Here is a 27,864-nt window from a genome sequence, read left to right on the forward strand (position 1 = left end):
ATTTTCTTGAAGAGTTTGTTTCGTTTTACAAGACCCTAAGATTTATAAAACGTAAGTTGTATTCATCTTGTCCGTGTAACTGGCAGTTGCATGCTACGTAAAAAGCTCTAGCTAATTTTATTCTTGATTCTATTTTGATTGTATTTTTATGATCATTTTTATTGCTTTTTATTTGCTATTGTATAACGTTACTGTATGGTTTTCATGTGTTAGCCATTCTTGTCACGTACTGTATTGATGAAGGCAACAAAGCATGCAGGGAAAGCCTCTTGCTGTGTGACGATGGACAAGGGAGCGTCATTATGCACCTGAAGTGGCGTAAATAAACGAGTGCCGTGAACGCCTCTTCATTTGCACTGACGTCACCAAGCACCCCATTCTCAGCCCCCCCCCCCCCCCCCCCCCCATCAACTCCACATTTCAGTTAGCCTGCTCTTAGTCAACAACAATCATGCTTGAAAATCAGTGGGAAGAACAAAATCGTATTGAATCCCCACTCCAATATTGTTCCAATAAATTTGTTTCGAATGATGTAGGGCTTAAGATGTCCGCATCTCACGAAAGAAAAACAAGCCATGCCACCAATGGTACGCAAGTGAAACCATAGAGGCTATTTCAGTGACGTTCCATTCCTTTATGGTCTTTGTGTGTGTCCACAATCGTCGTCATTGTGATTATTTTTTTTAGAGTTATTTCTTCATGAGGTTGGATGTCTTTTTGGTAGCGACGATTTCTACTACTGCCACGAAAGGCGCCACCGCGATAAGGGGCACTTGAATGTCGCGGAGACGGACGGCAACTGTGTATGTTCAGTGGAGTTGGAAAAGAATCGAAAAGACTTGTGAAAGGACAAAAAGTGCCGCTCGTCGTGACCCAGAGCCGCAACAGTGATGACATTCCGTAAAGACTTAAAGGAGCTGTATGGCGTAAGACAAAGAGGGTTATGTAAGCTTACGCGGCCGCTTTTGCGTACGTGTATCACGCACGCACGCACGCACGCACTCGTCATAAAGTTCCCAAATGCAGCCAATGAACGAGCAACAAATGTGCAAACTTTCGAAGCGCCATTGAAGATGACGGCGATTGAGCGCTTTATAGGAAGCTCGCTCGCTGAGTTCTTTCGGCTCGTTTGGTTCAGTGGATTCGCCTGCTCGCACCTCTTCACGCGGCTCCAGCTCCAGCACCAGCAGCAGCATCAGGTCCGAACGCTCCCTCCCTTCCTAGTCATCCTCGAAAGAAGATGAACTTCTCCAAGCTGCTGTGCTTGGTGCTCGTGTGCAGCGAGCCATTTGGGCAAGGTAAGGCCGTTGAATTCAATGACTATGTTGCTAACCATTTTGCGCAAGCTTTTAGGCGCATGAATAAAACTGGACTTAGGAGACGACGCTTTTGTTGTGTGCGCCTTGCTTTTTCTCTGCCGCATCACTTTACTTTACTTATACACTATAAAGAATAAATTCGGATTTTTGTTAACAAATTGAAATCAATGTTGCATTCTTAAAGAGAACGTGGCGCTTTTTGAAGATAGATAACACGTTACCTTGATTTCAAAGAAAGCCTATTTAAAAAATATATATGTATGTGCAAACGGTATACTCTTAAATCAATTACTAGACTTGATTTCCCCAACAGTTAAAGGAATCACATTTTGCATTTTGAAACGTGTTTTTTTTTTTAATATAGTTAATCAAAATGTTACCTTGATTTCAAAGAAAGCCTATTTAAAAAAATAAAAAAAACTTTTATGCAAACGGTATACTCTTAGAAAGAATAAATTCAGACATGTTTTCCCCAACAGTCTAAGGAATCACATTTTGCATTTTGAAATTGAACGTGTTTTTTTTTTAATATAGTTAATCAAAATATGTTACCTTGATTTCAAAGAAAGCCTTTAAACGAAAAAAACATTCAAAACCACTCATGGAAACTTTCATTGCAAACGGTATCCACTGTCTAGAATAAATTCAGATTTTTTTCTTTTTTTTTTCTAAATGATTAAAGGCAATCCATTTTGCATTTTCAAACAAAACATGGCGTTTTTGGAATATTACCTTGGTTTCAAAGAAATAAAAGAATACATTTCAAACCCGTTCATTGCAAACGGTATACACGATAAAGAATAAATAAAGATTTTTTCCAAACAAAAAAAGGGAATCAGTTTGCGGTTTAAAACAGTTTTTTTTTTTTTTAAATTTAGTAATCCAACTGTTACCTTGGTTTCAAAACATTTCAAACCACTTTCATCGCAAATGGTGTACACTATATAGAATAGATTTAGATCTTTTTTAAAAGGAAAAAGGATAATCATATTTGCATTTTCAAACAGAACATGGCGTTTTTTTAACATAATAAAACATGTTACCTTGGTTTCAAAGAAAGCCTATTTAAAAAACATTGAAAAACACTTGTGGTAACTTTCATTGCAAACAGTATAGAGTAAAAAAAAAAAAAAAAAAATACAGAAACAAAGGGAATCAGATTTTGTATTTACAAACAGAACACGACGTTCAAATATCAAAAATATTTCAAAGAAAGCCCATTTGAAACAAAACGTTGCAAACCACTCATGGAAACTCCCGAGCAAACAGTAAATAGAATAAATGGTGAGTTTTGCTAACAAATTCAAATAAGAAAGGGAATCACATTTTGCATTTAAGAAACAGAACATGCTGGGGGGGAATACAGATGATCAAAATATGTTACCTTTGTTTTTGTTTGAAACAAAACATTTCAAACCACTCGTAGAAAACAAAAGACAAATTAAATTGGTGCTTACGCGTGACGGATTACAATTTGGATCCAGCCCTGTAACGTAATAGCAAAGACAACAATTGACGATGGCTAAAGGAATATTCAGAAATGAAAACGGCAAATAGCGTCTAACAGTCTTTCCTCAAATGTGTACTTTGCACACAGACCAGACCAGAGTGAGTGAGTGATGATATACTTTGCCCCCTTCTGCTTTTGTAGTGCTGGCAACAGTGCAGACAGGAAAAGATTGCAAGGGCACCGCTGACGCAACTGTGACGTGCAAGCGCAAGAAGGACGAAACCGTCAAATTGACAATCGCAGGCACAGCTAACAATCCTGTCAGATGGAAGAAAGGAACTACTACAATATCGGCACAAGCTGCTAAGTATGAGTTAGATGGTGACAAAAACAAAATACTGACGATCCTGAACCTGAAAGAAGGCGACGAGGAAACCTACACGGCCGAAGGCACCTCACCGGTCGAAAAGTTCCAGGTCCAAGGTTAGATGTTGCAGGAAAGCCGCTGGCCACACAAAAGCTTCTTGTGCACCATTTCCTTCGCACAGGGCACACACATGTTTTTAGAATGTGGGAGGAGAAGGCGCGCGCACAGCGACAACACGCACACACTCCACACAGGGAAACTGCGTTTGCAAAATTCTCTTATGCTCAGGAGAAAAGTTGGAGAAAAATGTCCAAAATGTGACCAAAATAGCAAAACATCTCAGCGTCCTTTTCAAGCGTCCTTTTCAAAGGGTCCACTTAGCGCCACAGTCTTTGCTGCAATGTACTTTACGCACAGACCAGAGTGAGTGATTCTGCTTTTCTTGTGCTGGCAGTGGTGGACTGCTTGGGTGGCAAATCCACCAAACCAGCCGGCCTGTGCCAGGGCAAGCCGGGTGGCAGCATCAGATTGGGGCTCTCAGACGCAACTGGCAGCTCACTCTCCTGGATGAAGGATGGGACGGCCATTACGACCGGTGACAAGTACGACGGTCCAGTCAACGCGGCTACCCTGAAGATCAAGGACCTGGACGACGGCGACGAGAAAGAGTTCACGGGCGGCATCACCGGCGCAATGGAAAAGTTTATCGTCCAAGGTTTGATGTTGCAGGAAAGCCGCTCGCCACGCGAAAGCTTTTTGCGCACAATCCCGCACGCGCACACACATTTGCAGGCTTGGATTCTCCTGGCAAGCCACAAAAGAGCAAGTCAGAAAAACAAGAAGGTGCACATGACAGCACCTTAGCCAAATGATTACCAAACATTTTGCTAAATGTACACTCACAATCCATCCCGTGTTACCAGAATGTACATCTGCTTTTCTTGTGCTGGCAGTGGCCGACTGCTTTGGCGACACGGGAACCGTGCAGTGCCAGGGCAAGCTGAACGAAGCCCTCAAATTGAGAATCTCAGCCGCAGTTAGTGGTACTGTCACCTGGGAGAAAGTGGACGGCCAGTTACCCAGCAACAACCAGAAAGTAGGAACCAATAACGTAGGTCTGAAACTCGCGCCCCTGACAGCAGCCGACGCGGGAACCTACAAGGCCACCTACGACTCCAAGGATGTGTCCTTCACTGTCAGAATTCCGGGTGAGTTTGATGTTGCAGGACGATCCACTCACTGGTACGAGAGCCGAAAAGCTTTGACCCGAAAACATTTTGCATTCCATTGGCAGTGGAAACCAACCAATAAGCAAGCCCATTCAGCAGCACTTTTTGTTTTACAAACCGCACTCGCAGTACTGCGCGCAAAAGTGTGCGGCAAGTTCAAACGTTGCCACCTGACCTTTTCCAATTGCCATTCTCCCATTCAGACACCGGTGCGGGCGGCGGCGACACCAAAAAGGAGTCAACTGAGAACGGCAAGGACAACAGCGGCGGCGGCGGCGGCGGCGGCGGCGGCAGCAGTAACAGCGGCACTGACCAAGTCAATTTGGGCGAGGGCAAGGGCACGGGCAAGGGCGCCGGCGATCACGGCGGCGGCGGCGGCGGCCTGTCCTACTCACCTGCTCTGCTGGTGACGGTCACCCTGGTGCATCTGCTGCTTCAGCTGGCCGCCTAGAAGACAGCAAGCCGAAGGCGGAGGGAGAAAAAGTGACCGCCAGCCGTTGATTGACCACTGCATGCATTCTGCCGTTGATTTGCCACTATAGGCGCATTTAGGCATTGATTAAGCTTCCATTTACCACTGTAGGTGCATTTAGTTCAGTTTTGCCACTAGGCGTATTTAGTCGTTGATTAAGCTTACCTTTGCCGCTCACTGTAGGCGCATTTATCATGAATTATTTCAATATTAATTTTTGGCTTAGGTTTGCCACTGTATGCGCATTTTGCTTTCGATTGATAATGCTTCTTTTGCTTATCAAACTCGATTGTTCTTCCCCCCCCCCCCCTTTTAATGAATAAAATGATGATCAATACTTGTTTGTTCTGAATGAGCTCATTCGTAAATGGCGAAGGGTGAAGTTGAATTTCGATTCTGCGAATCCAGATCTTCCTTCAAATTGTCTTCGCTTTTATCCTGGCAAAACAAAGGTTAGATTTGTCTTGCGGCTTGACCAGTGACTTTGCTGTAATTATTTCTAAGTGGGACCAAAGAAAAAAACAACAATGTCATTTCAAGTTATCCGAAGTTTTCATTCAGCATTACTTGAAACGGTGAACCAAACCAAGCGATCAGGTGTGTGCAAGAAATTCGTCAAGCAGATGACTCATTTCCTGTATCCTTTCAAAATTAGTGTCAGCCTTCCTCTTTGTGCTCGCATGCATCTCGCTCATGCAGTATGCTTCTTCCGGTTTGTGCGACGAAGGTGGCAGAGAGCGGTCGCATGCGCGTGTTTCTTCTACTGAGCTGGAGCCCCTTCTCGGCGGCTCGCGGAGGGAGCCTCAGTCTGGCACTCTTCTGAGACGCTCGCCGCGCGTGATGGATGCCGGACACTAGATTGCAGGTAAGATCAAAAGTTTCGGGATAACTATAACCGGGGTCAAACGATGGAACAGTCTGAGGAACTTGAGCAAAGTCCAAATATTCACCAGTTTCAAAAATATATATGTTGATTAGCGGGTACAAGGACTAAAAATGACTCCACAGAAGCATAAATGAAACGGAAAAATAACTTTGAAAGTATATCTACTTGTGTTCTTGAATGGATAAAATGAGAAAGGGGGAGGAATCTAAAAAGCTATGCTTCCCCCTACTCCTTTTCAAGCGTTCTTTGTTGATTTTCTTTTCTTCAGTTTGTTGGTTTATTGTTTGCTGTACGGACTTATATATGGCACTTTAAAGTGTTGTTTGTTTGATTTTTTTTATCTTTTTATGTTTTAAGTAAGATGAGCTGCTCTTGCATGCACCATCTATCTATATATCCGCGTGATTCTGCACAGGGATTTTGTGTGTGTGCGTGTGTGTGTGTGTGTGGGGGGGGGGGGGGGGGGGGGGGACTTTTTAGGAATCAAATTTTTATTTGTCTGTCCATGTAATCCAGAAAATGTGATTTATAGTCATGGCAAAATTAAAGCTGTCTTATGTCTGAAAATTAATTACCATGTAAAGGCTACATTTCTTACTTTTTGTAGTACATTACAGGGGGTGTGGGGGGGGGGGGTCATAAAGACACTTAAATGAATTTACTGTCTATATGTTGTATGTTATGCACAGGAAAATGTATTAGCAACTTTTTAGAATTATATATATTTCTTTGGTCATAGGTGAGCTTTTAATGATTGCATCGTGTGCAGTTTTATTTTGTCCTGAGACAAATTTACCTTAATCTGTTTTAGTTTTCATACGATGAACGGAGCATGTGGCTGCCTGTTGAAGCGTCCCTGATTGCCATGCAGAGCAGCTGCATGCAGATAACATATTGGTGGATTGCAGCGTAGTAGTGACATCTAGCGATCAACTGGCCGAACAACAGAACAGCCTCTGAAAACGAAGCTTCAGGCATCTCGCATCTTTTAAGTGGGAGAACTTGCGCAATTGATGGTTGACCAAATACTTTTTTTTTATTTTAAGTATCAACAAAATACTTTTTTCAAAAACTTAGATAGATAGATAGATAGATAGATAGATAGATAGATAGATAGATAGATAGATAGATAAATGAGTAAATCGTGGACAGAGAGCGTGCATTCCAAGTGAGAACACTGCAGCACCAGTACGGCAGCTCACCTCTTTTGTGGCTGTCTGAGCTCCATTGATCGCGCTCCAACCATTCTCTCTCCCTCTCCTCTCCTCGCCTCAACAGGAACCGAGGAACAAAAGATGTGAGCAAGAAGAAAGAGTGACGCTGTATTTGGGCTCCGACGCTTTTCTGTTACCCCCCAAAAGTTGGCCGCAACGTCCCCTGGTGGTCGTGACACATGGCTGCAAACAAGACCCTTCATCTCGAGGCAATCGTGAAAACTTCATTTATTTACACCATTTACGATAGGATTCACACAGACGTTTCTGCATCAAAGACTGCTTACACCGCATCCATATGAAGCACAGGTGACTATCTGCAATCACATTTTGCCCCGGATAACAAGTGGCAGCTCTTCAACAAGCCCTCGACTAGGAAGGACTGTGATGATGATGTGCAATCGCAACACATCTCCGCACTTTAGGCCAAAACATTGGATATCAATCAAGAAGACTGTGGCCACCACCAAGGAAGGACTCCATTTCACCGGAGCTTTTTTTATATGTCACCCAAGCATCTTTACGCAGAAGAGGTCAGTCGATGAAGCCGGCAAAGGTGTTGACGGGCACACCAAGTCCTTTGCTCATGTATTTGCTCAGGCCGGCGTCCTTGTGATCGCCCAGCTTCAATTTGGACATCGTGTTTTTTTGGACAAAGTATCCAGGGTCAAGGCAGGGAATGATTTCGATGCTGCAACGCACAAAAGGAAGACAAAACATTTGCCTTTTTTTGGGGGGGGGATATGCACATTGAGCTTACTGCAACCAAAAGAGAGCCAGTAGTTTGGGATGGAGAGCAGATGAAGTTGTGTGTGTGTGTGTGTGTGTGTTTGTTTCAAACCATGTAAACCAAATTGAACCAGGCTCAAGGAGAGTCAGCAATTTCAATTTTACATCCGTGGCTATACCCCAAAAGGCTCCGCATATCAAAATACTACTAAGAATACAGCGTTACGCAACCTCTTTTTATGACATGACACAAGACGGGTCTTGATAGATTAACACGAGTAAAATGCTTAAGTCTAAGAAGAATGACCGTCTACTTGTATTGCTACTTGATTGACTCTTACCTCTCCACATCATTGTAGATCCTCTGACAGTCTCCGTCTAAGGTCACTTTGAGTGAGGACAGAGTCTCCAGTGAACACATCTTGATGTTATTGCTCCTGATTTTGAACTCCTGGAAATTTCAAAGTAGTGTTAGGAGGGGGTGGGTTGAAAAAAAAAAAAAAGACATTTCTAGTGTGGGAAAACAGGGAGAAAAACATACGCCGATGTTGTTTTTAGCTTTCGCTGACCATTCCTTCAAGGTGAGTGTCAAAGAGTTGAGATCTAAAATTATGGAGAGATACCTTTAACGTCAAGCTGGAACATTTTTTTGTGGGGAATAATGACAATGGAATGAACCTTCTTTTGCACTCGAGGGAATCGCATTGACGCGAGCGCCAGTTGTCCTCATGGGGAGGCCTCTGTCAGTGTCGCGGCCACTTAGTGTCACCTACACACACACACACACACACACACACACACACACACACACACACACACACACACACACACACACACACACACACACACACACACACACACACACACACGTGGCGAGTAAAGCATTTTGTGCTACATTTGTATTTTTTTTTTTATGAACAAAAAAAAAAAACCTCACTTTTTTGTAACTGACGCAGACAAGTGCTCCGTGTAGATCAGCCACACTCTTCTTCGACTTCTCTGTTTGAGAGATAATTATGCTGTCGATAAGTATGCAGTGATAGTTCAGCATGCCTGCAAACTGAAATCACCTCTCATGGGCGCTGAAGCGTGTCGGAGATGAGGAACGGCCACCTCTAAATGTGTGAGGAAGACATCTTCCACTGGTTCCTTGGTCATGCTGCTAAATGTAAGCTGTCCATTGAAAACTTTAGTGATTACAAAAGTAAACAAGGTTTTCATGCATTGACTTTATAAAATGGGAATTAAAGATAGTTGTTTTTTTTTTTCTTTTTCTTAAACATGATGCATTGAATAAAAAAACCCTACAAGACATCAAATGAATAAAAGGCAGGATACCTTGACAAAGTAGATGTTGAAGTTGACTGGCTGCTGGCCCATTCGCACGTAGTAGGAAATGACGTCGGACACAAACGGTTCTTTTGACCTCGATGGGTTCGTTTGTTGCTGGGTAATAATAATAAGAATAAGAATAATAGTGCTTGCTTGGTACAAGGATCACGGAAACATTTATTTCTAGTATTATTCAGTTCGAGTTCAATCTAATTAAAATGGAGTATTATCATTGCTGTAAAAGCATAATTGGGATCGTGGATTTGATTGCGCGCTGCAAAAATATTTGCGTGACATGACGTTTCTTGATCAAATTTGTGTTTATTTTCCTGTAGACATTTAAAAGTCACTAAAATGCAACTTTGTGTGTTGCCGTGTAGTACTTGTGTTTTCTTTTTGATTACCATTTTCGCCAGCTTGGGCATCATGCAGCCTAAACTGCTGATGTTGCAGTTGTACCACGGGTCCACCACGCTCAAGTAAGATCCAAGAGTGCATGGATTGTGCTTGCGCTGAAAGTTCTCCTATATGAGAAGTTGAATTAGTCAGACTACAACTACAGTGATCGCGTTCAACGGTCAGTACGGACACAAAAATGTTTCAGGAAAGAAAGTTCCCTCACCTTGCCAGAGGACGTAGTAGTTGGCGACACACAAACAGGGATGTAGTAAAACTGCAGGTTAACTTTCATGCTAAGAAAAGCTCTCCGGGCTTCTCTTTTCCTGCAATGGAGGGCGAGACAGATGAGAAGCCCAATCAATGTTCAGAGGCCATTAGGCAATAATCTATCCCAAAAAAAACCATTGCTATCAGTACAAGTTCTAATCCTGCAAAAAGAAAAAAATCTTTTAGCTACACAATCAATCGTTAATCCTACAACTTGAGCCACTTTTGACTCCCCTTCTGTCGCCAACCACAAGTGACTGTATGTGATCGAGTCCCTCACCTTAAGCAGTAGTAGGCTTTAGCCAGGCGCCCCATAATGGCATCACCACCCATGACGACAATTCTGGCAGTAAAAATCCGCTGCTGTCTGAGGAAAGCATGGCTTCCTGCTCTCCTCTGCAGTGTGACCTCTCTTCCTCCGCCCTTATCGCCAAGTACTCCCGCGTGACCCTCCATGGTGACCTGCATCAGTGCCACGCTGTCCTTCACAGACGGTTTCACCTTCATGCCTCCACGTCGGGACAACCTGACAGACTCTTGCTCGCTGTGGGGGGGAGGGGGTGGCCCGGTTCCCATCAAAGCATTAAATATAACTTCCGACTGAAAATTGTTTCATAATTCTGTATCGAGGATATTTAGTCAAATATAATTTCCAAATTAAAATGGCTTCATAATTCAGCATCGCGGATATTTAGTCAACTGCCCTTCCTAGTTTCCATATTTTACTCATAACAGTTCACAGAATGTGTAAGGGTCGGCTTGTTGGTTCACTTTTTTTTCTTTCCCCTCGGTAATGCATTTTTTTTTAGTGACATAGCTGTGAATTCCCCTCCATCGAGTCTCGTCTTCCGAATCTTTTTTCCGCGGTACCTCTTGCAGGGTTCCCATGAGGCACCGGCGCTGCCCGATTCGATCAACGCCACCGGCGACGAGTCTCCACCGTGGGGCAGGTCTCTTTCGATGCCGCTGTCGTTGGACAGGACGGAGAAGCGGGTCTTGTCGGGTGGCATCAGGTCACCCGGCGAGTCGCCCAGCTCGGGGTCCTCGTGCTCCGGATTGAGGGAGAACTGCTCTGATGACGAACTGGATCGCAGCCACTTGGCTACCTCTCGCCCTGTCGATTAAAAGTGTGGAGAAGAGGATACGGTGTTTTTTTTGTCGTCTTTTTTCTACAGTGTTTTTCTATAGAAATAAAGCTGCCTTACAGTGACTTGCCTATAAATATTCATCGAAATCATGACTACCCTTAATTTATCCTCTACGCTAAGGATTTCTTATCGTTTGTCGCATAGCGCCCAAATGTCCGTTTTTCTGGATCAAAAAAATAATTGAGGGTACGTTTGAATTGTTTTTGACCCCTGTTGAACTGTTGATTCTATTCAGCTGACTGGTCTGAACAACTTCCTGTAGACCCCCAGACCGCCAACAATAAGCAGGGCCACTCACAGATATCCACTTCCTCTGTCCACAGGTGGAAGCTCATGTCAGGGTTCGGAAGTGGGCAGTCAAAAAGCGCTCCGACGGAAGCAGCGTCTACACAGAGAGGAAGAGGAACGGACCAAAAGTGTCACAATGACATTCAAAAACAAAACATCCACGTTTTCTCGGAGACGAGACGACGACAGTTTAATCAAATGGCTCGGCTACGTGACTGCAGTGAATTTCCGGGAAGAATTTAATAAAAAAAAAACCCCAGATAATCCGTTTGATAATCTAGACACACGTCAGCTGACTGCACGGTCAGGAAGTTTGATGGTGGAAACATGTCTATCACAAACTGCTTGACACAGGGAAAGCTTGTTAATAAAAAGGAAATCTTGTGTTTGCTATTTTTGTGGTCACGCCAAAGCAATACATGACCTGCAAGCCATTTCGTAGGATGTTGATGTTGCAGTTACGGTTAATTCACCTATTGTGTTTTTCCATCTGTATTTGAAATGCAAATGTAAAATAGTTTTTTTCCCCTCCCAATTCAGCTACTAATAACTTATCTACTTTACTGTTACAATTGAAGTAAATTCCAAAACCTCACGCAAGTTATTTAGGCAAATATGCCAGCAGATAATACGAGTCCTTTGTGAGGCTGGTTTGTTTCTTTTGATTTATTCAGAAATCTTTTTTTGGTGTGAAACATCACGCACACAACTGGCGAACGACAAGTCCTTCCACAAACCTGTCAATTGGTGAATTGAGAAAAAGAATCGAGAAACGGAAAAAAAATACTGAGCTTATCCTGATGAATAAAAGAAACATCTTTTAGTGACATGATTTTACCGCCAGCCCGTTTGACATAAACCCTTGCTGTGGTCACAGAGGGTAATTTCCGTTCAAGTCATCCACGACGATCCTTTTCCGCATCTTACAACATGGCTGGTGTGCTGTGCTGAATTTCCTACCCAGGTTTGGGCCCGTGACAATATCGCCGTGCAGCTGCTGAAGATGGCTCTTGAGCGCACTCCCCACCCTGCTGCAATCGTCTTCCACACACCGCTCCGCAGTTGCAATCACATCCTGAAAATAAGGCTCCACGTCTATATCCTGTCCCAAAACACAGAAATACACACAGGAAGATAAATATATCCAGGCTTGGTATTAATAGCAAAGAGAGGAAAGGTCTCAGGTTGGTGTGTATGCCTAAGCGTGTGTTCGGTTACATTAGGCCCGGTGCCAATGGAGAGCAGAGCTTCATCGAGCAGGTTTTATTTGACACATAGAGTATGGGCCGAGGATTTGTTCTTTTTCCATCTGGAAGTTACACTTTTTACATCAACTCAAAATTAACACTAGTCACTAAATACATTCATTTAAAAATACTATAGCAGTGATCCCTCGTTTATCGCAGATAATTGGTTCCGAAATCAGCATTAAGAAGCCGCGATAAACGAACCGCGACGTAGCGAGGGATTACTATCACTGTAATCAGTTAGCGAGAATACACAAAGAAATATTGTTGCACTTACTTTCAAGATCTTCGCCAGGTTGGATGCATGGCACTGCTCTCCTAGAGCGGCCTGGATGGAGTGTTGGACCACACTGCGCTTGTGCTCTACTGAACTTGAAGAAGATGCCGCCTCAATGTCAGCCAACAGCACTTGTGCCAGAGAAGCAGAAAAGACCTCCGGATCGGCCAGAACAAAAATCCTACAAGGAATCAGACACAAGGTTTATGATGAGTCACAAGAAGAGTTATCGTTTATATCGTACCTCTCCTGAAAGGGGTAATGCTCATTCTTCAGTCTCTGCTCCGCTACCACCATCCTCTGATACAGAAGACCTGCAGCATGTGCGAGCATTGGTTCAACCAGCTCACCGTAGCAACCCTGCGAGGGATCTTAAGGCTAAAAGTTTTGTCGGGTGTCTGCAACGCAAAGACGGATAAATACCTGGAACGGAGCGCTCCATTTTTATTCGCCTGGTGTAGCTGAGCCCAATGGTGCAGTAGGGCAGAGGGTAGGTCAGCAGTCGCTTACAGAAGTCATAAACACGCTTATACAACTCATCTGGGATGTAGGCTGTCTGAGATGTAGAGCAAAAAATGTTTCGCTTTGGCTCGTTAATTACATAGTTCTTAATGAACACATTCTGTCCTCGACAATTTATTGGAGTTTTCAATTCAGACGTGTACCTGAATGATGGCATACATGAGCGTGTGGAGCAAAGGAATGACGTATTCGAGGCTGTCCCACCTCTCCGCCTTAAGAGAAACACAAACATCTTCAGAATCAGAATCATCTTTAATGGCCAAATTGTTAAAAACACACTTCTTACAAATGAATTAGGGCTGTCACTATTAATTTTTATTTTTTTTAAATATATTTCATCGCTTCATTGAATAAAATTGTAGTTTGCATGAGAGTGTATTGCAAAAAATATATATAAACATCCCCCCCCCATTTAATGCTGTTTATTTGGTATGGTTTAGTAATAAAAACAAGAACAACCAAATAATAACACAAGAGGGATTAAGATACAAAATATTTGAAATTGATTCAGTTACCGGTGCAGTTATTGTAAAAGCAGATGTTTGCCAATGTCTTGTTTTAATTAAACAAAAAAAAAAGATAATCTGTTTCTTTTTATGTATGAATACAACCATTTAGATTGAGACCATTCTAAGGTAAAAAATAACTCTGAACGATCACTCGATGAGTAAAATGATTGCCGACTAGTTTAGTAATCGGTGACTCGATTAATTGAAGCATTTTTGACTTCTGAAAAGTAAGATCAATCACCTTCTCCAGTTCTTTTATCAGAACCCACAGTAGAGACAAGCTGTTGGCAGGATTGTTCCGAACCTTCTTGTGCAACGTCCATCTTAAAATTCCTACACAGAAGCATAGAGTTGAACACATGGACTAGCTAAACGAGTCGCAATTTTGTACGACCGTGTTAAATTCAAATAGAATGGTTGACTAGCATCTGAACACTGCTGATTCTGTAATGGCAGCATTAAAAATAGTCTGCTTTTGCATTTTACATGTTGAATGGTACAGTCAGTACCTTTGTTGTGACAATCTGGGGACTGGCGGACGTCCGTTTCTCGAGGCAGCACAGCCTGGATGCTGCGGTACAGCTCTCGCTCTGGAACCGTCGGGAAACGGCCGGCTGATGACGTCGTAGAGAGATTAGACGATTTGTAACCAATGAAAATAAATTTGGCTCGGTGAAAGAAGGGAACGAATTGTTGAATGTGCCGTCTACATGTTTTGCTATTCGTTACCATAACACCAATGCTAGTTTAGCATTTTGTGTGAGCAGACGTTTGTTTATGTAGCCTGGTTAAAAACACCTTGTGTCTTTCATTTTCTCGTTTTACCACTCAATAGACCTTTATCAAGTTATTTTCAACTCCAACTTCATCGACAGTATCACCAATAGTGTGTCACTTACCCTTGGACTCCATGTTGAACAACCTGTCGGCGTTATCCCAAAGGGCCTGGCAGTTCATGACTCACATTCTTGACGTGTCTGGAAAGAACCATCGCAAAGATGACGCGGAGAGGAATTTCCATCCAAATTCATCGTCAAAACAGAAAGCGAAAATAAGACAGGAAGTTCCATCCAAATTTGCCATCAAACAGAAAGTGAAAATAAGAAACCCACAATGAATGCGTGAAGGTGTTAAAATTGTGCAAGTTATTTTTTGGTTGATGTGAGGCTTCATGGCTTAAACCTCCGGTTGATTTCAGCACTTTTATTTCTATGCTCGTTCGTTAGTCTCAGGACTTGTAAATATTCTCGGGCGTTGACTAAAGCGGCGCTATCAGTTGACTAGCAGTTGTCCAGGCATATAAGAAATGTGCAAACAGGAGAATAAGTCCCTCGGTAAATAACTCGGCAACACACTGTTTTTAAAGTAATTTTTCTTTTTAAAAACTTACCACACAAATGTCACATGGCCATACGGAGCAACACACTCCCGTGTTGAGTTCTCCATTCAACTTGACAGAGCTGGGAAGGAGAGAGAGCAAGAGGTGGGTTGAGGTCATGAGGCAACATACTGTTGCTAACTCTCATGATGTCTTCATTTCATATTTTCTTTCTTTTTTCCTTGGTTTCTTCTCTTGTCTACTCATTTTCCCTGTCCTTTGTGTTGGCTAATCAGCTGCCATATTCATGGCATATACAAATATGATTTGAAACTAGAATAATTCGAAAAAAGAAGTCAGCAAATATATATATATATTTATATAATATATATATAAAAGTCATTTATTGCCAGAAATAAGTCACGAACAAGGCTGGAAAATATTAGAGCAAAGCAGGAAATACATCTGTAATTAGGAGAATAGATAAAAAGATCAAATCATTATAATACATCTTACCTAATGAAAAAATGGGAACATTGTTGAGTAAGATAAATCTGAGTAAAAAAAACGTCAAAACATCCTGAAAGCTGTAAGCAATTAGTAAACCACAAGAATAGAATTGTGGAATTTGAATAAATGTGCATATGACCTTCATTTTTGCAACTTTTCTCCCTAAATTCTAATTTATTTATTTATTCTTTTCAAAAATATTTTCTTTATGCATTACATTCACAGGCAACACTTGAATAAGATGATTTCACACGTGCATTTCCGCACAGGCACGAGGCGTGCTGAGGAGTCGTTTTGTGTGCAAGGCTGCAACCTAACCGCTAACGCCACGCGTACACTTGACAGCGTGCACTGTGCAAAAGACTGACACGCACACAACACTTCCTCTGTCTGAATGAGTGGGCAGACGATGATGACTTGAGAAGGAAAAACATCTATAAATAGGTTCTTGGCTAAAAAAACATTAGCAAAAAGAAGAAAAAAAAAAAAAAAGGAAAAGATTGAAGTTTTTGTCACAAGCAGCAGTGTAAATCAACAGTCCCTCAAGTAAATATTGTGTATAGCAACTAGTATGTTATTGTATGATGCTCCAGTTGGCTGAGAACTAATCCAGGGTGTACACCACAGCTGACCTTTAACCTAGCCCACCCAAATAATTTTAAGGCCCCACTTTTTTTTTTTCTGTCCAAGTGATTCAGTTCCTGCTCTGTCCGCAATGCCACTCGCCTGCTGCCGCCGACACTCGCCGTTCATGTGGCGACGCTCAAACAAGGTTGGGAACAATGCGTTTCCGTTCTGGCGCGCTTAAGACGCCTCGGAAAACAGGAAGGAGCTGACAGCAATTCGTGGAAGTGCGCTCGCAGAGCTAAAGTACGTCTTTTGCTTAAGTGGAAATCCCCAAAGATCGCCTTGGAGGTGAACTCTTACTGTACGTGAATACTCGCTGAGAACTGGGTCATATTTACAGTGTGGTGACAATATAGGCTTCTGCAATTTTGTTCAAATAGGTAGTAAAAGGAAAACGAAAATAGCTAACGCACATTTAAATACAAACGCGCCAATGCTAACAGACATTTTTCCTCCTCCCACCTTATGAAGTGACTAAGTGGCCATGTGACTGACAGTTCGAAGAATTGTGAACACAGTCAGGGCTAAACAGAAAATGTGGTTTTGTTTGAAACATTTTTGTCCTAAGGGTCTCATAATAATTCACAATCTTGGCTTACATTCAAAGACACGTCCACTCGATGTTCTTAACGTACGTCGTAAGTCACACAAAAACCTCACAAATCGAGCAACAGACTGCGTTTATGGTACTCAGCTCAAAACTGAACCAAGTAGCATTATAGTTGCCTCTTGTCTGAAGTACACCGAGTTACTTTGTCTATGTAATGTGCTCTACATAAAAAAAAAATTAAAAAAAAAGAACACCCTGGCCTTGCCTTGGGCATGTCATCCCTGCGCCGGCCGCAACCTCCGGGCATGACGAATCAGCATGGAAAGTGAAGCACAAGGATGACATAATAGACTGAAACTGTTACCGTCTTACCAAAGCCAACCACAGAAAATGTCTTCCATCCCAATAAAGGCGAGGCCATTTTAGGTATATCGCAATCACAGTAGCAGGATATAAAACTGTTTGCGAAAAAACATTCACTAAGTTTGCTAACACTTATTTATCTTGAACACCACTATTGTGAAGTACTTTCAGGGCATCTTAGGAAATCCTTCCTGGCTGGGTAGCCGTTTTGGAATTGTGCTGCCCCATTTAAGAGTACCTTCATACTTTCGCCTTTTCTTCCTTGGCGGCATTTGGTTAGTATAAGAAATTAATTGTCAGATTTTTGTCAAGGATATCTTCTGAGTTTATTTAGTCAATGGTATCAGTGAAGGATCACTAGCAAACAACACCAGTCATGCCCCTCACGGCCAACAGGAAGTCGGACAATAAAACAAGGAAGCGTGGTTTTAGAATTTAAGAGACACAACAAGCCACTTCGGGGGGGTCCAATCACATCTGGCACTCTTATCAAAACGCCTTTATTATCTCAGGAGGGAAAACATTTAAACAAGCATCCCCTGGGTCTTCCTGTGTCATGTTGGGTTTCTAATGTAGGTTTTTACAAAGTCATTATGTTACATTGATATACCAATAAGATAATAAATTAATTATTGTAATATAGTTTGGGAGAACCTGGTACTGTATATCTTTGTTTTGTTACAGATTTATTTTTTCAACCTTATCTTAATCCAAAAAAAGTACAAATTTCCTGTACAGTAAGTCCAATGATGAGTCTAATACTCCCCACCAAGCTACTCTAAAATAGTAAGCAGTGTAGAAATAAGTCAATTTTAACGACCTGCATTGTTCATTAATAATGTAACTATCACAGAGTCACAAACATTTTGAGATGACACGAGTGATGGAGGACATTGTTTATATAAGAAGATACGATAAAGGGAGATGTGCCTAGTTAAAAGTAGCAGCACAAACACATGACACGCTCAAGCAAGGAGCGCGAGCGACACCTGTTCGCCTGACTCATGTAAACGTTTCCAAAACAACTACAACAACAAAATACACACTTGTATGTCTTGTACACGTAAACATGTCAATAAATCGTTGGATTAAATGGATCTTACCCTGAATGGCGTGAAGACCGCGACTGCCGTCAACTTTAACTTGAAGGCCACATTTTCCTCAGCAACACTAATCATGGGGAGGTTTTTAACCACGCCCATTAAAACAGCCGACCAATGGGGAGGCCGGTTAAAATGACGCCAGATCAACCAATGAGATCACTTGTCAAAGTGACGGACGGAACTAGGGTAGAATAAATAATACACCATGTAAATTTCAATATTTTATGCGTATTAAAAAACAATTTATAAAGTTAACCATAAAAACAATGACAATAATTCACACACAATTATAAAATGTTATCCTATCCCCAAAGTACCTTATTAATCATTAGAACTTTTTTTTTAAATAGTTGAGTTTCTTTGCAATAAAATTATTCTAGTCTGAGGAATATCAATTGAGCATTTTCCTCTAACAGAAAGAAACGCGCATATGTGGAAAGTGCAAAATGGAAAATAAGTTCAAACAAAACGTGTCAAAACACAAATGTGCATTAAAGCTACCACTCTTTCGGGAAATTAAAGAAGGGAAAGTCATATTGACATAATAAATCCAAAACTGTTCATACTTAATTGCATAAATCAAACCCCTAATTTGTGCCAACATCGCCCTCTGTCGTCCAAACTGTTTATAATTTTCCAACGGCCTGGAACAAACTCTGACATCACAAAAAATCTACTATAGACACGTTTGTACTCTCAATTTGTACATTCATATTTTTAGTTGTGTTATTGCAAAGTGTTTTGGAAGAGAATTGAGAAGTCAGTCTTAAGCATCCATTTTGTTTGCTCTTTTCTTCCAAAGTCCTGAAAGCAGAAATCTCAAGGGTCAGGGTAGTGCTCCGCTGAAGGTGACGATGGGCAGACAGAGGAGCGAGCAGAAGGTCGGGTGCAGGGGCTGAATTTGGGCCGACATTTGGGCCTGCCGCTGCCTCCAATCTGAAGAGCTGTCGGGTTTGGAGCACAGGGAGATGTCGCACCTAAACGGCAGAGAGACAAAAGTCGAGTGCAATCCTGTCATTTGAGTTCGGATTAGCCATATTGTGACGCCTATATCCAATTTCACTGGTGCTGTTCTTACCTGATGACACTTTGCAGTACCTTCTTCTCATCCTGGTCCAGACAGACGGCAAAGGTGGTGTCTGCAGCACCGCAGACCTGCACCTTGTTCACCTTCATCTCAGTCAAGCTCAGGTGCTAATCATAAAAGACATGTTATTGTGTAAGCGATTAATATGTGGCTCACTGTGATGACTCGCTCACCATGTTGTAGCTCTTCTTGCTTTTCCCATTCTGTCTCTTTAGAACCTCGGTCATGCTGAGTTGCAGGCACTCCAGCTGTGAGTCTAACAGTGGGACACATTTAGAACCCTATTCTGAGGTTGAAAAGGCTCTGAAAAAAATCTATTTGTTTCTCAACACAACCCACCTAACTCTTCAGGATTCCTGCAGGCTTTAGTCAAGTTGACTGAAGTGCACATTTTCGATTCTCTTCTGCACTGACTCCTCCCACTTATGACGACCTAAGCAGCATAAAAAAAATTCTGATTAAATCATATATTATATTCTTGATTTTTATCATTTAAAATGATTGTGTTATTTTAATCATATCTTATGGTATTATTATATCGTATTATCCTATAGTAGTATAATAAAACCTATTATTTGGGGCTAAAGTGATATTTAATGACAATATAGAGAAAAGAGTGATATTAGAAATGCAGGAAGACTTTTTAAATTGTAAACAACATACTTGATTGTACATGATGTCGAGCTTTAAAGCCACAGCTTCTCGGTCACCATCGATACCAAACCGTTTGCTGGCCGTGCCTGTGTGAGATAAATTCTATTCAGACAGTCATAAAGAGAAAAACAGAATCTACTGTTATCACAAAAAGAGTAAACACGATGATGTAATGTGAAGCATTTTTTATAGCAAACAAACAATACACACATCTGTAAGCATTGTTCTCTTGTTTGTCTACATGTGTTGCTCCACCATTTGTGTTTAGATAGGCCTCCTTTTTAATACCGTGCCTTTTAATAACGATTAGCATGTCAATGGATTTTTACATTGCGTGTTAACATTCGGCAAACGTGTCACTTGATGAGGGTGACTCATGAAGCAAGATAAATCCCATTTTAACACATCAACTCCAGCTCCTTTTACTTCCGCACGCAAATGAGAAGTGTCAGCTATGGTTACAAACACAACGAGACAAATGTTGATCTGCTGAAATTTGCCACATTCGGGGTTGTCGTAACAACCCGTCCTGTATTGAACAACATTATTCTTCCGCTCACCCATTGCCTTGATGGCTCTGGTCCCGGCAGTGTGACCCAACTCGAGGGAATAGACAAACACCTCCGTCCGTCTTTCGCCACTGGCTAACGTCAACTGCGAGACAGCAAAATGGAGTTGAAATGCAAAAGCAGACGCCTCCGATGGATACTTTTTTCCAGTGCTTCCAGGTTCACGCAAATATTTGATATTAAGTGTCAAACCTCAGCTTGGTAGAGTTGGATCAGAGCCGGCCGTGTTGCGTAACGGCAATAGTAAAGGACCAGGTCGGCGAGAATCGGGAGTCGATGTTCGTATGAGCTGTCGTACGACTCTGACTCAGTCTTGGATGTTTGCTTTTGGACAGAATGGTTATTTTTAATCAGTGGAAAAAAAAATAGCAGAGTAGGTGGTTTGTACCTGACAGACGATATTGGCGGGTAACTTAAGCAGGCTGAGAGTGTTTCTTTGGTACCAGGGATCCAGCATCCCGAGGAGATGGGCCACGTCATTAGTGCTGTCTTCTGTTCCATTAAGATTGACGACCTCCTGTTGAGTAAAAAAAGTCTTCAATGACCTAATATTGCAACCAGAACTGTAGGGAGAGTTAAAGACTCCTGCTTACATTGATTCCTTGAGATGTGGGAGAAGTGAGATAAGCTGCTGAGTCTCTCTTAACAGGCACAAAGTAGAACTGAATTTTGAAGACTTGGCTGAGATGAGGACGAGCGCTTTCTTTTTGTCTCAGGCTGTTGTAGGCCCGCGCCAACTTGCCGGCGACGTGGTCGGCGCCGAACACCACCACCCTCAGCGTGGCGTTCTGCTCGTCCTGGTCGCAGCTGAGGATGGGTCGCCTTCTGAAGCAAACCTGCCGGACGGTCCGAGAGAACTGAGAACTGAAAACTGACGGAACCTGAGAGGATGACGGCTCGGGACTACGAAGTTGCACGTGGTGAGGTAGCGAGTTGGAACGGATCTCCCGCACTACAGACAAGTCTTTGGATTCCCTGTATCCCAAACTTTTGGCGCGGTTTAGCGACCTCTTGGGCTTCCGTAGGAGGCGGTACAAGTGCTGGCTGAGCCGAGCCGAAGACTTGGCCGACTTGGGTGAGCCGACGGAGTCGTCGGAATCCTCGAAAAAGTCACTGTCTGCTCCGGAGTTGAACGAGGGAGCGTAAGACTCCGACACAATGGACAAGGTGTCGTGGCCCTCGTCGTCCTCAATGTCCGCCTCGTCCTCATCCTCCTTTGGTTGTTCCCCGGTGGACACATTTTGCCGCTCGTCCTCCAGAAGAGTGTTTAAGACGTCTGCGGGTATCAAATGAATCACATTAGTAACCATCTTTTCATTTCCTTAGCAATTGCCCTCATTAGTGATTAGGTGGATACAAGACGTGAGCTATATACCGTATTTTCCGCACCATAAGGCGCACTGAAAAACCTCCAATATTCCCAAAAGCTGACAGTGAGCCTTATAATCAGGTGCGGCTTATATATGGACCAATATTGAGCCCTTAGAGCAGGCATGACCAAGGTCCGGCCCATATATCTTAACATATGGACAAAGTTTTACAATGGGCCATTCCTTGAAGGTGCGCCTTATAATCCAGTGCGCCTTATATATGGACAAAGTTTTACGATGGGCCATTCATTGAAGGTGCGCCTTATAATCCGGTGTGCCTTATAGTGCGGAAAATACGGTATTTATATTGATTTTACCAAAGTTATCTTTTTCCCAGTGGAACACGCGACACTTGGCTATGGGGATTGGGAACGTCTGTAGCATTCCTGTTTCAAAAACAGAAATAACAGTAACACATCACGACGGTGCCATTGGCAATTTTTGAAAAAGATTTGAGTACCATCACAATTCCTTTTGCTGGATGGAGGGATGCTCAGTCTCTCCCTCAGTTCCTCCAGTTCCCGCATCACATGGTCACGCCCGTCCAGAGGAGAACTCATGGCTGCAGCCGTCTCTAACGCACCACTGACCACGGAGAACATCTCCCTCAGTTCTTCGGCTGATTTTGCCTGCACGTTCGGTAACAATATTGAATATTTCACGTCAATGAAGCACAGCGAATTCCCACTAAAAAAAAAAACGGTATAATAGTATTTGTGCGTGAGAACATACTTGCAAGACTGCGTGAATATCGCAGAGGGGATATTTGGTGCCAAGCGTGGACTGGAAGGCATGTTTGATGAGCGTAATGAAGGTATCTTTTTCCGGGTGCCGAACGCAACTCAGCTGCTCGGCCACTGACACAAAATCATCAGGCAACTCGCTCGGGTTCATCAGCAGAACCGTCCTGCGGTCATATGGAATTAATTCAAATATTATTTACGATCGGACATCGTGTATGTTCATGACAGCAAACATACACGGTCTTGGAGGATTGACAGCTGAGGTTCAGGTCTTGTTCTTCTCTCACCAGTCTCTGAAAGGAAATCCCTTTGAGGAAGAGAAAGCCACATCAGGACACTATTTTGATATCACCTCACGAACAGAGCCGCCATTTTAAAAGCGCACAACACACCCGGCGCCTTGATCTCCAGCTCGAGCGTGGAGAGCAGATGTCGACACACGCCGCAGTACGGTTCGGGCCACGTGAGGAAAGTACTGAACACCTCCATAGCGTTCTGGAGTAGCTCCATATCTGGAGGACAGTATGGCGTCTGGCAGAAAATGGAAAAGATTGAGCAAAAGTAGTGCGGACTAGCGTGTGGTATCTGCCCGGTGAGCAGAACGTGAAGACGTGATGGGTTCTTGGCAGAAAGATTTGTACCTGCAGCAGTGTGGAGGTGAACATGATGGCAAGCGGCGCCACTAGTTGGTAATGACGATTCTCCTGGACCTGCGCACAAGGACACACACTCGCTCACTAGTTGTCAAAGAATTTGTGAGTATTGTGTTGGACCATCCTAACCTCTTTGGTCTTCCTCAGGATCTGCTGCAAGAGGATGATGGAGTTGTCTGGGTCTCTCTTGACCACTTCCTCCAGGCTCCAGCGGTTCATTGACTGGCCCACGGAGCACATCAGCACTGGAAAACAACACACACAGCCCAGTTGTTGGATTTTTTGGACGTCTAGATGGCCGTGAATGAGTTAAGAATGACGTGTGAAACCTAAACACACACTTCTCGTCAGCACCACTTCCTCCCAGATGTCAAGCCACACAACTTCCTCTCACACCCATTCAAGCCTGTTTTTTTGCTTCGAAGGATCTCTTAGTCCACAAAAGAATTACTGCAACGCAAAACAATTCTTCAGAAAAAAAACAATGACAATTCATCATGTGTTTCCTTCTGGGGATGGGTGGAAAAAAAATAAAAAATCATCCATCCATTCATTTTCTCTCCCGCTTGTCCCCAGCCAATTATCTCGACTGGCACATTTTTGGAAATGTTTCAGCTAGTTTTATCATTTTGAGATGTTTAAGATACAAAAGCCAATTGCCAGGCTGTTGATTGCATTTGATACTTCATATAAAAATCTCACAAATAAGTTTGCTGGTTTAGAACAAAAGTTCCCGAGTGAGTTCTTACCATCCCAGCGGTGAGCTGCTTTGGGACTGCATCCCAGCCCATCCAGACTTTGGTCCAGAGCGTGACGGATCCTGTCCTCCGTGCAAGAGGTGTGCTGCATGTTGCCTCACGCTCTGCGCACAACAATAATCGTGATTAATTACGGAGATACGATCAAACAGACAGCAGCCGAGCCATTCATCTCTTCTCTGGTAGATGTGCGTGCTACTTCCTCACATGACACACAGCAGCACACTGTCAATGTATTGAAAGACAGAAAAAGGGGATGTTTTTCATTTTCAATCACACGGCAATGCTTGTGCTGCTGCTGTTTTGCTGTGATCGTTCCGGAAGAAAGAAAAAAAATATATCACGTGATGTGAAAAACAGCAGTAAAATTAGCAGTGACAGAGAAAGTTTGACAAAAGAAACGTATCGATATTTGTGGATTTTAAACAGCAATGCATTGAGAAACAAGTTCCAAATCATCTTTTTTTTTTTTTTTTTTTAAATGAATGAAAGTGTCATTCATCTGTTCCAAGAGCCGACAGAACAGCCCCCCCCCAAGCGCATAATTAAATAGAATGCCAGGAAACAATTCATCCCTGCGTGATATGGACACCAGGGGGCAGTATAATAGCCATGCAGACAAATGCCGAAAAGTTTCACAGCGCAGTTTCGAGCTCAATAAACTGCAATACGTTATTCTTGTCGATAAGATATGCCGAAATGTTTGCTTATATGTACACAAGAGGATTTGGACCGTTCTGAAAATGGCTGTAAACAATGACTCCATGATTAAAAAAGTGACTGATTGTTGAATTTTGAGAGCTCTATTTTAATGGCGTATCACAGTTTCACTCATTTAACAAAACTATAACAGAGAAAGGAGTACTGCAGTACAGTAAATACTTTGTGGGGCGTTTCCATGGGAACACAATACATGGCGCATATGTACAATAGGTCGAATCCAAATTGAGAAGCACCAAATACTTCCTTCGGTGTAAAAGAGGATATTGCTGTTTCAAGGTTTTCCATTTTAGAGCATTTAAACTTCTCAAATTTCAACACACACACACACACACACACACACACACACACACACACACACACACACACACACACACACACACACACACACACACACACACACACACACACACACACACACACACACACACACACACACACACACACACACACACACACACACACACACACACACACACACACACACACACACACACACACACACACACACACACACACACACACACACACACACACACACACACACACACACACAGAGCGAGTGGGCAAAAACTAACACACACGAGGAAGACCAAAATAAAGGTCAAGGGGTAGGGGGATAAAAAAAAAAAAAAAAAAGATGCGAAATGACGTCCGACATTGACAACATCTAGTGCCCAATCAGATTGCTCCGATGTCATCTTACTCACAGGTTTATTCCCATGGGATGCGGAGAAACAAATGATTTTCAATCACTCGCACTGATTGAAAGCAAACACGGCTATACGCCCTTGTATTCTTTATTTTGTAGAATGTCGCAACTGCGCGATGACTATGAGAACATTTCACAAGAGGATGCTGTCGCTTGGTGTCAACAGGGTGACTTCCCTTTTGTTGTCTTTTTGAACAAATGATGCATGTATAATAATATTTAGAGAAATTTAGAAAGTGTATGGAATGCCACGTTTTCACGGCAATTTTTCTCCTTGAGGTGACAGCGGATCAGGCTTTTTTGCTTCTTCATGCTCACTACAAATATGAAAGCATTTCCTATGAAAATCCTCTATGGACATTCATGTAATCTTCTGAAGGTGGGCTTAGCTTGAGCAGAGCGGCCAATGGCGTGGAACTCTTCTCTCAAAGCTGGCACCTTCACCTGTGCTTCTTTCTCATGCCCCTCCCCTCAATGGCTTCCTCCTCCATCTCTTCACATCTGACGGTCCCATTACCAACGGCTTCCTGACGGGAAGCGCGACTTCCCATGTTGAGCCGAGGAAGCAGGTGCCTCCCCATTGTTGTGGTGTGATCCAACGCTCAGGTTTACTCCCACAGACTAAAGGAGGAGAGAAGAGGGACCAACAGGGAGTTTCCTTGAGATTGAAAGACTTCAATCTGATATAGCGATACTTCAATTCACCGTATGATGGATGGCGTCCACCGAGCTGCCGATTTGAAAACGATACCTCCCAGAGGGGAAAAAAAGCCAATAGATCAATCTCAAGGTCACGCAGTTGCTGAACGTTTGCACCCACACCTCTGATCCAACTTGCGTCTGTGTCTGTGAGGAGACTCTCATGACATCAATTTGTTTTGACTGCACGCTTCCCGAAGGACGGTGTAATGGTCCGGCGTCCAAATACTTTTGTCGACGCAATTGCATTCGTCTAAATGTCGTCCTCTACGACAATCAGCCCCCGGCGTCGAGCTATGTCTCAACAACTTGTGTAGAAGATGGAGACGTCATTTCGAAGAAAAATGGATGATTCCCTTCCTGAGGCTGAGCCGGAAGCGTCTGTCGTCATGGGCCAACCGTTGCAGTACGCAAAGCTTTTAAAAAGGTGCCGACCGCGCAATAATCTCCCTATGACCGTATGACGTTGAAAAGCCGTCTTACGTATGGAATGACAAAATAGTCGATATTTATCGAGCGCTGTTATATTGTTTGCCTACATGTGCTGCTCCACCCTTTGTGTTCATCGAGAACTCACCCTGGTCGACAAGTATTTATAATATCTACGGGCGTACTAAACGGGCATCAAAAAGGAAGGCGTCTATCGGAATAAAAACACAACAACCCAAAACTCCATCCATAGCCCCACGTAGAGCAAAAACATTTTCAGGGCCATCGAAAGTCGGTGTTCAATCTCCGCTTCGAGTATGCTTCTATCTAGAAACATGCTCGTCTGCGTTCAGTTGTTGGAGCTTGTTAGATTGGTGCAGCCGAGTTTTACTACAAGTGCTTTCTCAAGTTGGAAACAACACACGAGTCCGCGTCATGCCATTCCAAATAAAACACGTACGCCCGTCTCTTTGTACCCGGCCGGCCATCTTGATTGATTGATTGATAGATTGATAGATTGATTGATTGATTGATTGTACATACTTAAAACATAAAAAGATAAAAAAAATCAAACAAACAACACTTTAAAGTGCCATATATAAGTCCGTACAGCAAACAATAAACCAACAAACTGAAGAAAAGAAAATCAACAAAGAACGCTTGAAAAGGAGTAGGGGGAAGCATAGCTTTTTAGATTCCTCCCCCTTTCTCATTTTATCCATTCAAGAACACAAGTAGATATACTTTCAAAGTTATTTTTCCGTTTCATTTATGCTTCTGTGGAGTCATTTTTAGTCCTTGTACCCGCTAATCAACATATATATTTTTGAAACTGGTGAATATTTGGACTTTGCTCGAGTTCCTCAGACTGTTCCATCGTTTGACCCCGGTTATAGTTATCCCGAAACTTTTGATCTTACCTGCAATCTAGTGTCCGGCATCCATCACGCGCGGCGAGCGTCTCAGAAGAGTGCCAGACTGAGGCTCCCTCCGCGAGCCGCCGAGAAGGGGCTCCAGCTCAGTAGAAGAAACACGCGCATGCGACCGCTCTCTGCCACCTTCGTCGCACAAACCGGAAGAAGCATACTGCATGAGCGAGATGCATGCGAGCACAAAGAGGAAGGCTGACACTAATTTTGAAAGGATACAGGAAATGAGTCATCTGCTTGACGAATTTCTTGCACACACCTGATCGCTTGGTTTGGTTCACCGTTTCAAGTAATGCTGAATGAAAACTTCGGATAACTTGAAATGACATTGTTGTTTTTTTCTTTGGTCCCACTTAGAAATAATTACAGCAAAGTCACTGGTCAAGCCGCAAGACAAATCTAACCTTTGTTTTGC

The 27,864-nt window shown here is 42.9% G+C and overlaps 3 protein-coding genes across 9 annotated transcripts in view; 1 reads left to right on the forward strand and 2 right to left on the reverse strand.

Annotated features, from left to right (window-relative positions):
* Window positions 1–4,816, forward strand: part of LOC119121626 — a 28,083-nt gene extending 23,267 nt beyond the window's left edge. The window contains exons 2-5 of the mRNA XM_037249438.1: window positions 2,971–3,252; window positions 3,591–3,851; window positions 4,090–4,515; window positions 4,569–4,816. Coding sequence (XP_037105333.1) covers window positions 2,971–3,252; window positions 3,591–3,851; window positions 4,090–4,515; window positions 4,569–4,816 — 1,217 coding nt within the window. The remainder of the gene's footprint in view (window positions 1–2,970; window positions 3,253–3,590; window positions 3,852–4,089; window positions 4,516–4,568) is intronic.
* Window positions 4,817–7,148: 2,332 nt separating this feature from the next.
* Window positions 7,149–18,261, reverse strand: LOC119129409 (phosphoinositide 3-kinase regulatory subunit 6). Of its 3 annotated transcripts, none has more exons than XM_037262664.1 (22): window positions 18,127–18,261; window positions 15,046–15,115; window positions 14,555–14,632; window positions 14,165–14,269; window positions 13,897–13,988; window positions 13,290–13,358; window positions 13,048–13,180; window positions 12,869–12,995; window positions 12,625–12,805; window positions 12,061–12,202; window positions 11,111–11,197; window positions 10,535–10,778; window positions 9,945–10,208; window positions 9,621–9,720; window positions 9,403–9,522; window positions 9,005–9,112; window positions 8,737–8,839; window positions 8,604–8,665; window positions 8,345–8,435; window positions 8,208–8,269; window positions 8,008–8,117; window positions 7,149–7,628 (listed from the first exon to the last, which is right to left on the reverse strand). In XM_037262664.1, the coding sequence occupies exons 3-22, from the start codon at window positions 14,610–14,612 to the stop codon at window positions 7,472–7,474; spliced, it is 2,415 nt and encodes an 804-aa protein (XP_037118559.1). In that variant the 5' UTR covers window positions 14,613–14,632; window positions 15,046–15,115; window positions 18,127–18,261; the 3' UTR covers window positions 7,149–7,471. The 3 variants fall into 3 exon arrangements, with proteins under 3 accessions (XP_037118559.1, XP_037118577.1, XP_037118568.1); XM_037262682.1 differs by having other exon boundaries at window positions 12,869–12,938; window positions 18,127–18,260; XM_037262673.1 differs by lacking the exon at window positions 18,127–18,261 and adding an exon at window positions 17,754–17,801.
* A 73-nt stretch (window positions 18,262–18,334) lies between these two features.
* pik3r5 (phosphoinositide-3-kinase, regulatory subunit 5) lies at window positions 18,335–27,613 on the reverse strand. Of its 5 annotated transcripts, none has more exons than XM_037262632.1 (19): window positions 27,441–27,613; window positions 25,837–26,013; window positions 23,952–24,064; window positions 23,332–23,447; window positions 23,191–23,259; window positions 22,942–23,080; window positions 22,787–22,856; window positions 22,539–22,713; window positions 22,267–22,435; window positions 22,124–22,192; window positions 21,030–21,712; window positions 20,825–20,953; window positions 20,629–20,760; window positions 20,428–20,521; window positions 19,877–19,953; window positions 19,553–19,646; window positions 19,387–19,469; window positions 19,205–19,320; window positions 18,335–19,103 (listed from the first exon to the last, which is right to left on the reverse strand). In XM_037262632.1, exons 3-19 carry the CDS (start codon window positions 24,049–24,051, stop codon window positions 18,953–18,955), a joined length of 2,466 nt encoding a protein of 821 aa, XP_037118527.1. In that variant the 5' UTR covers window positions 24,052–24,064; window positions 25,837–26,013; window positions 27,441–27,613; the 3' UTR covers window positions 18,335–18,952. The 5 variants fall into 5 exon arrangements, with proteins under 5 accessions (XP_037118527.1, XP_037118517.1, XP_037118507.1 ...); XM_037262622.1 differs by having other exon boundaries at window positions 23,952–24,185; window positions 27,441–27,612; XM_037262612.1 differs by having other exon boundaries at window positions 23,952–24,185; window positions 25,391–26,013; window positions 27,441–27,612.
* Between the last annotated feature and the right edge of the window lie 251 nt (window positions 27,614–27,864).

This window comes from Syngnathus acus, chromosome 1, assembly GCF_901709675.1.
Source record: "Syngnathus acus chromosome 1, fSynAcu1.2, whole genome shotgun sequence".
NCBI lineage: Eukaryota > Metazoa > Chordata > Actinopteri > Syngnathiformes > Syngnathidae > Syngnathus > Syngnathus acus.

Coding starts and splice junctions, on each gene's coding strand:
- LOC119129409 (XM_037262664.1), bottom strand. CDS start 14,612: ATGAACTGCCAGGCCCTTTGGGATAACGCCGACAGGTTGTTCAACATG. Junction 13,359..13,896: donor TGATAAAAGAACTGGAGAAG/GTGATTGATCTT, acceptor GTTTCTCTTAAG/GCGGAGAGGTGGGACAGCCT. Junction 12,996..13,047: donor AATGGAGCGCTCCGTTCCAG/GTATTTATCCGT, acceptor TTTAGCCTTAAG/ATCCCTCGCAGGGTTGCTAC.
- pik3r5 (XM_037262651.1), bottom strand. CDS start 24,051: ATGCAGCACACCTCTTGCACGGAGGACAGGATCCGTCACGCTCTGGAC. Junction 22,857..22,941: donor GCTGGAGATCAAGGCGCCGG/GTGTGTTGTGCG, acceptor TCTTCCTCAAAG/GGATTTCCTTTCAGAGACTG. Junction 19,321..19,386: donor GCAAGAAGAGCTACAACATG/GTGAGCGAGTCA, acceptor TTTTATGATTAG/CACCTGAGCTTGACTGAGAT.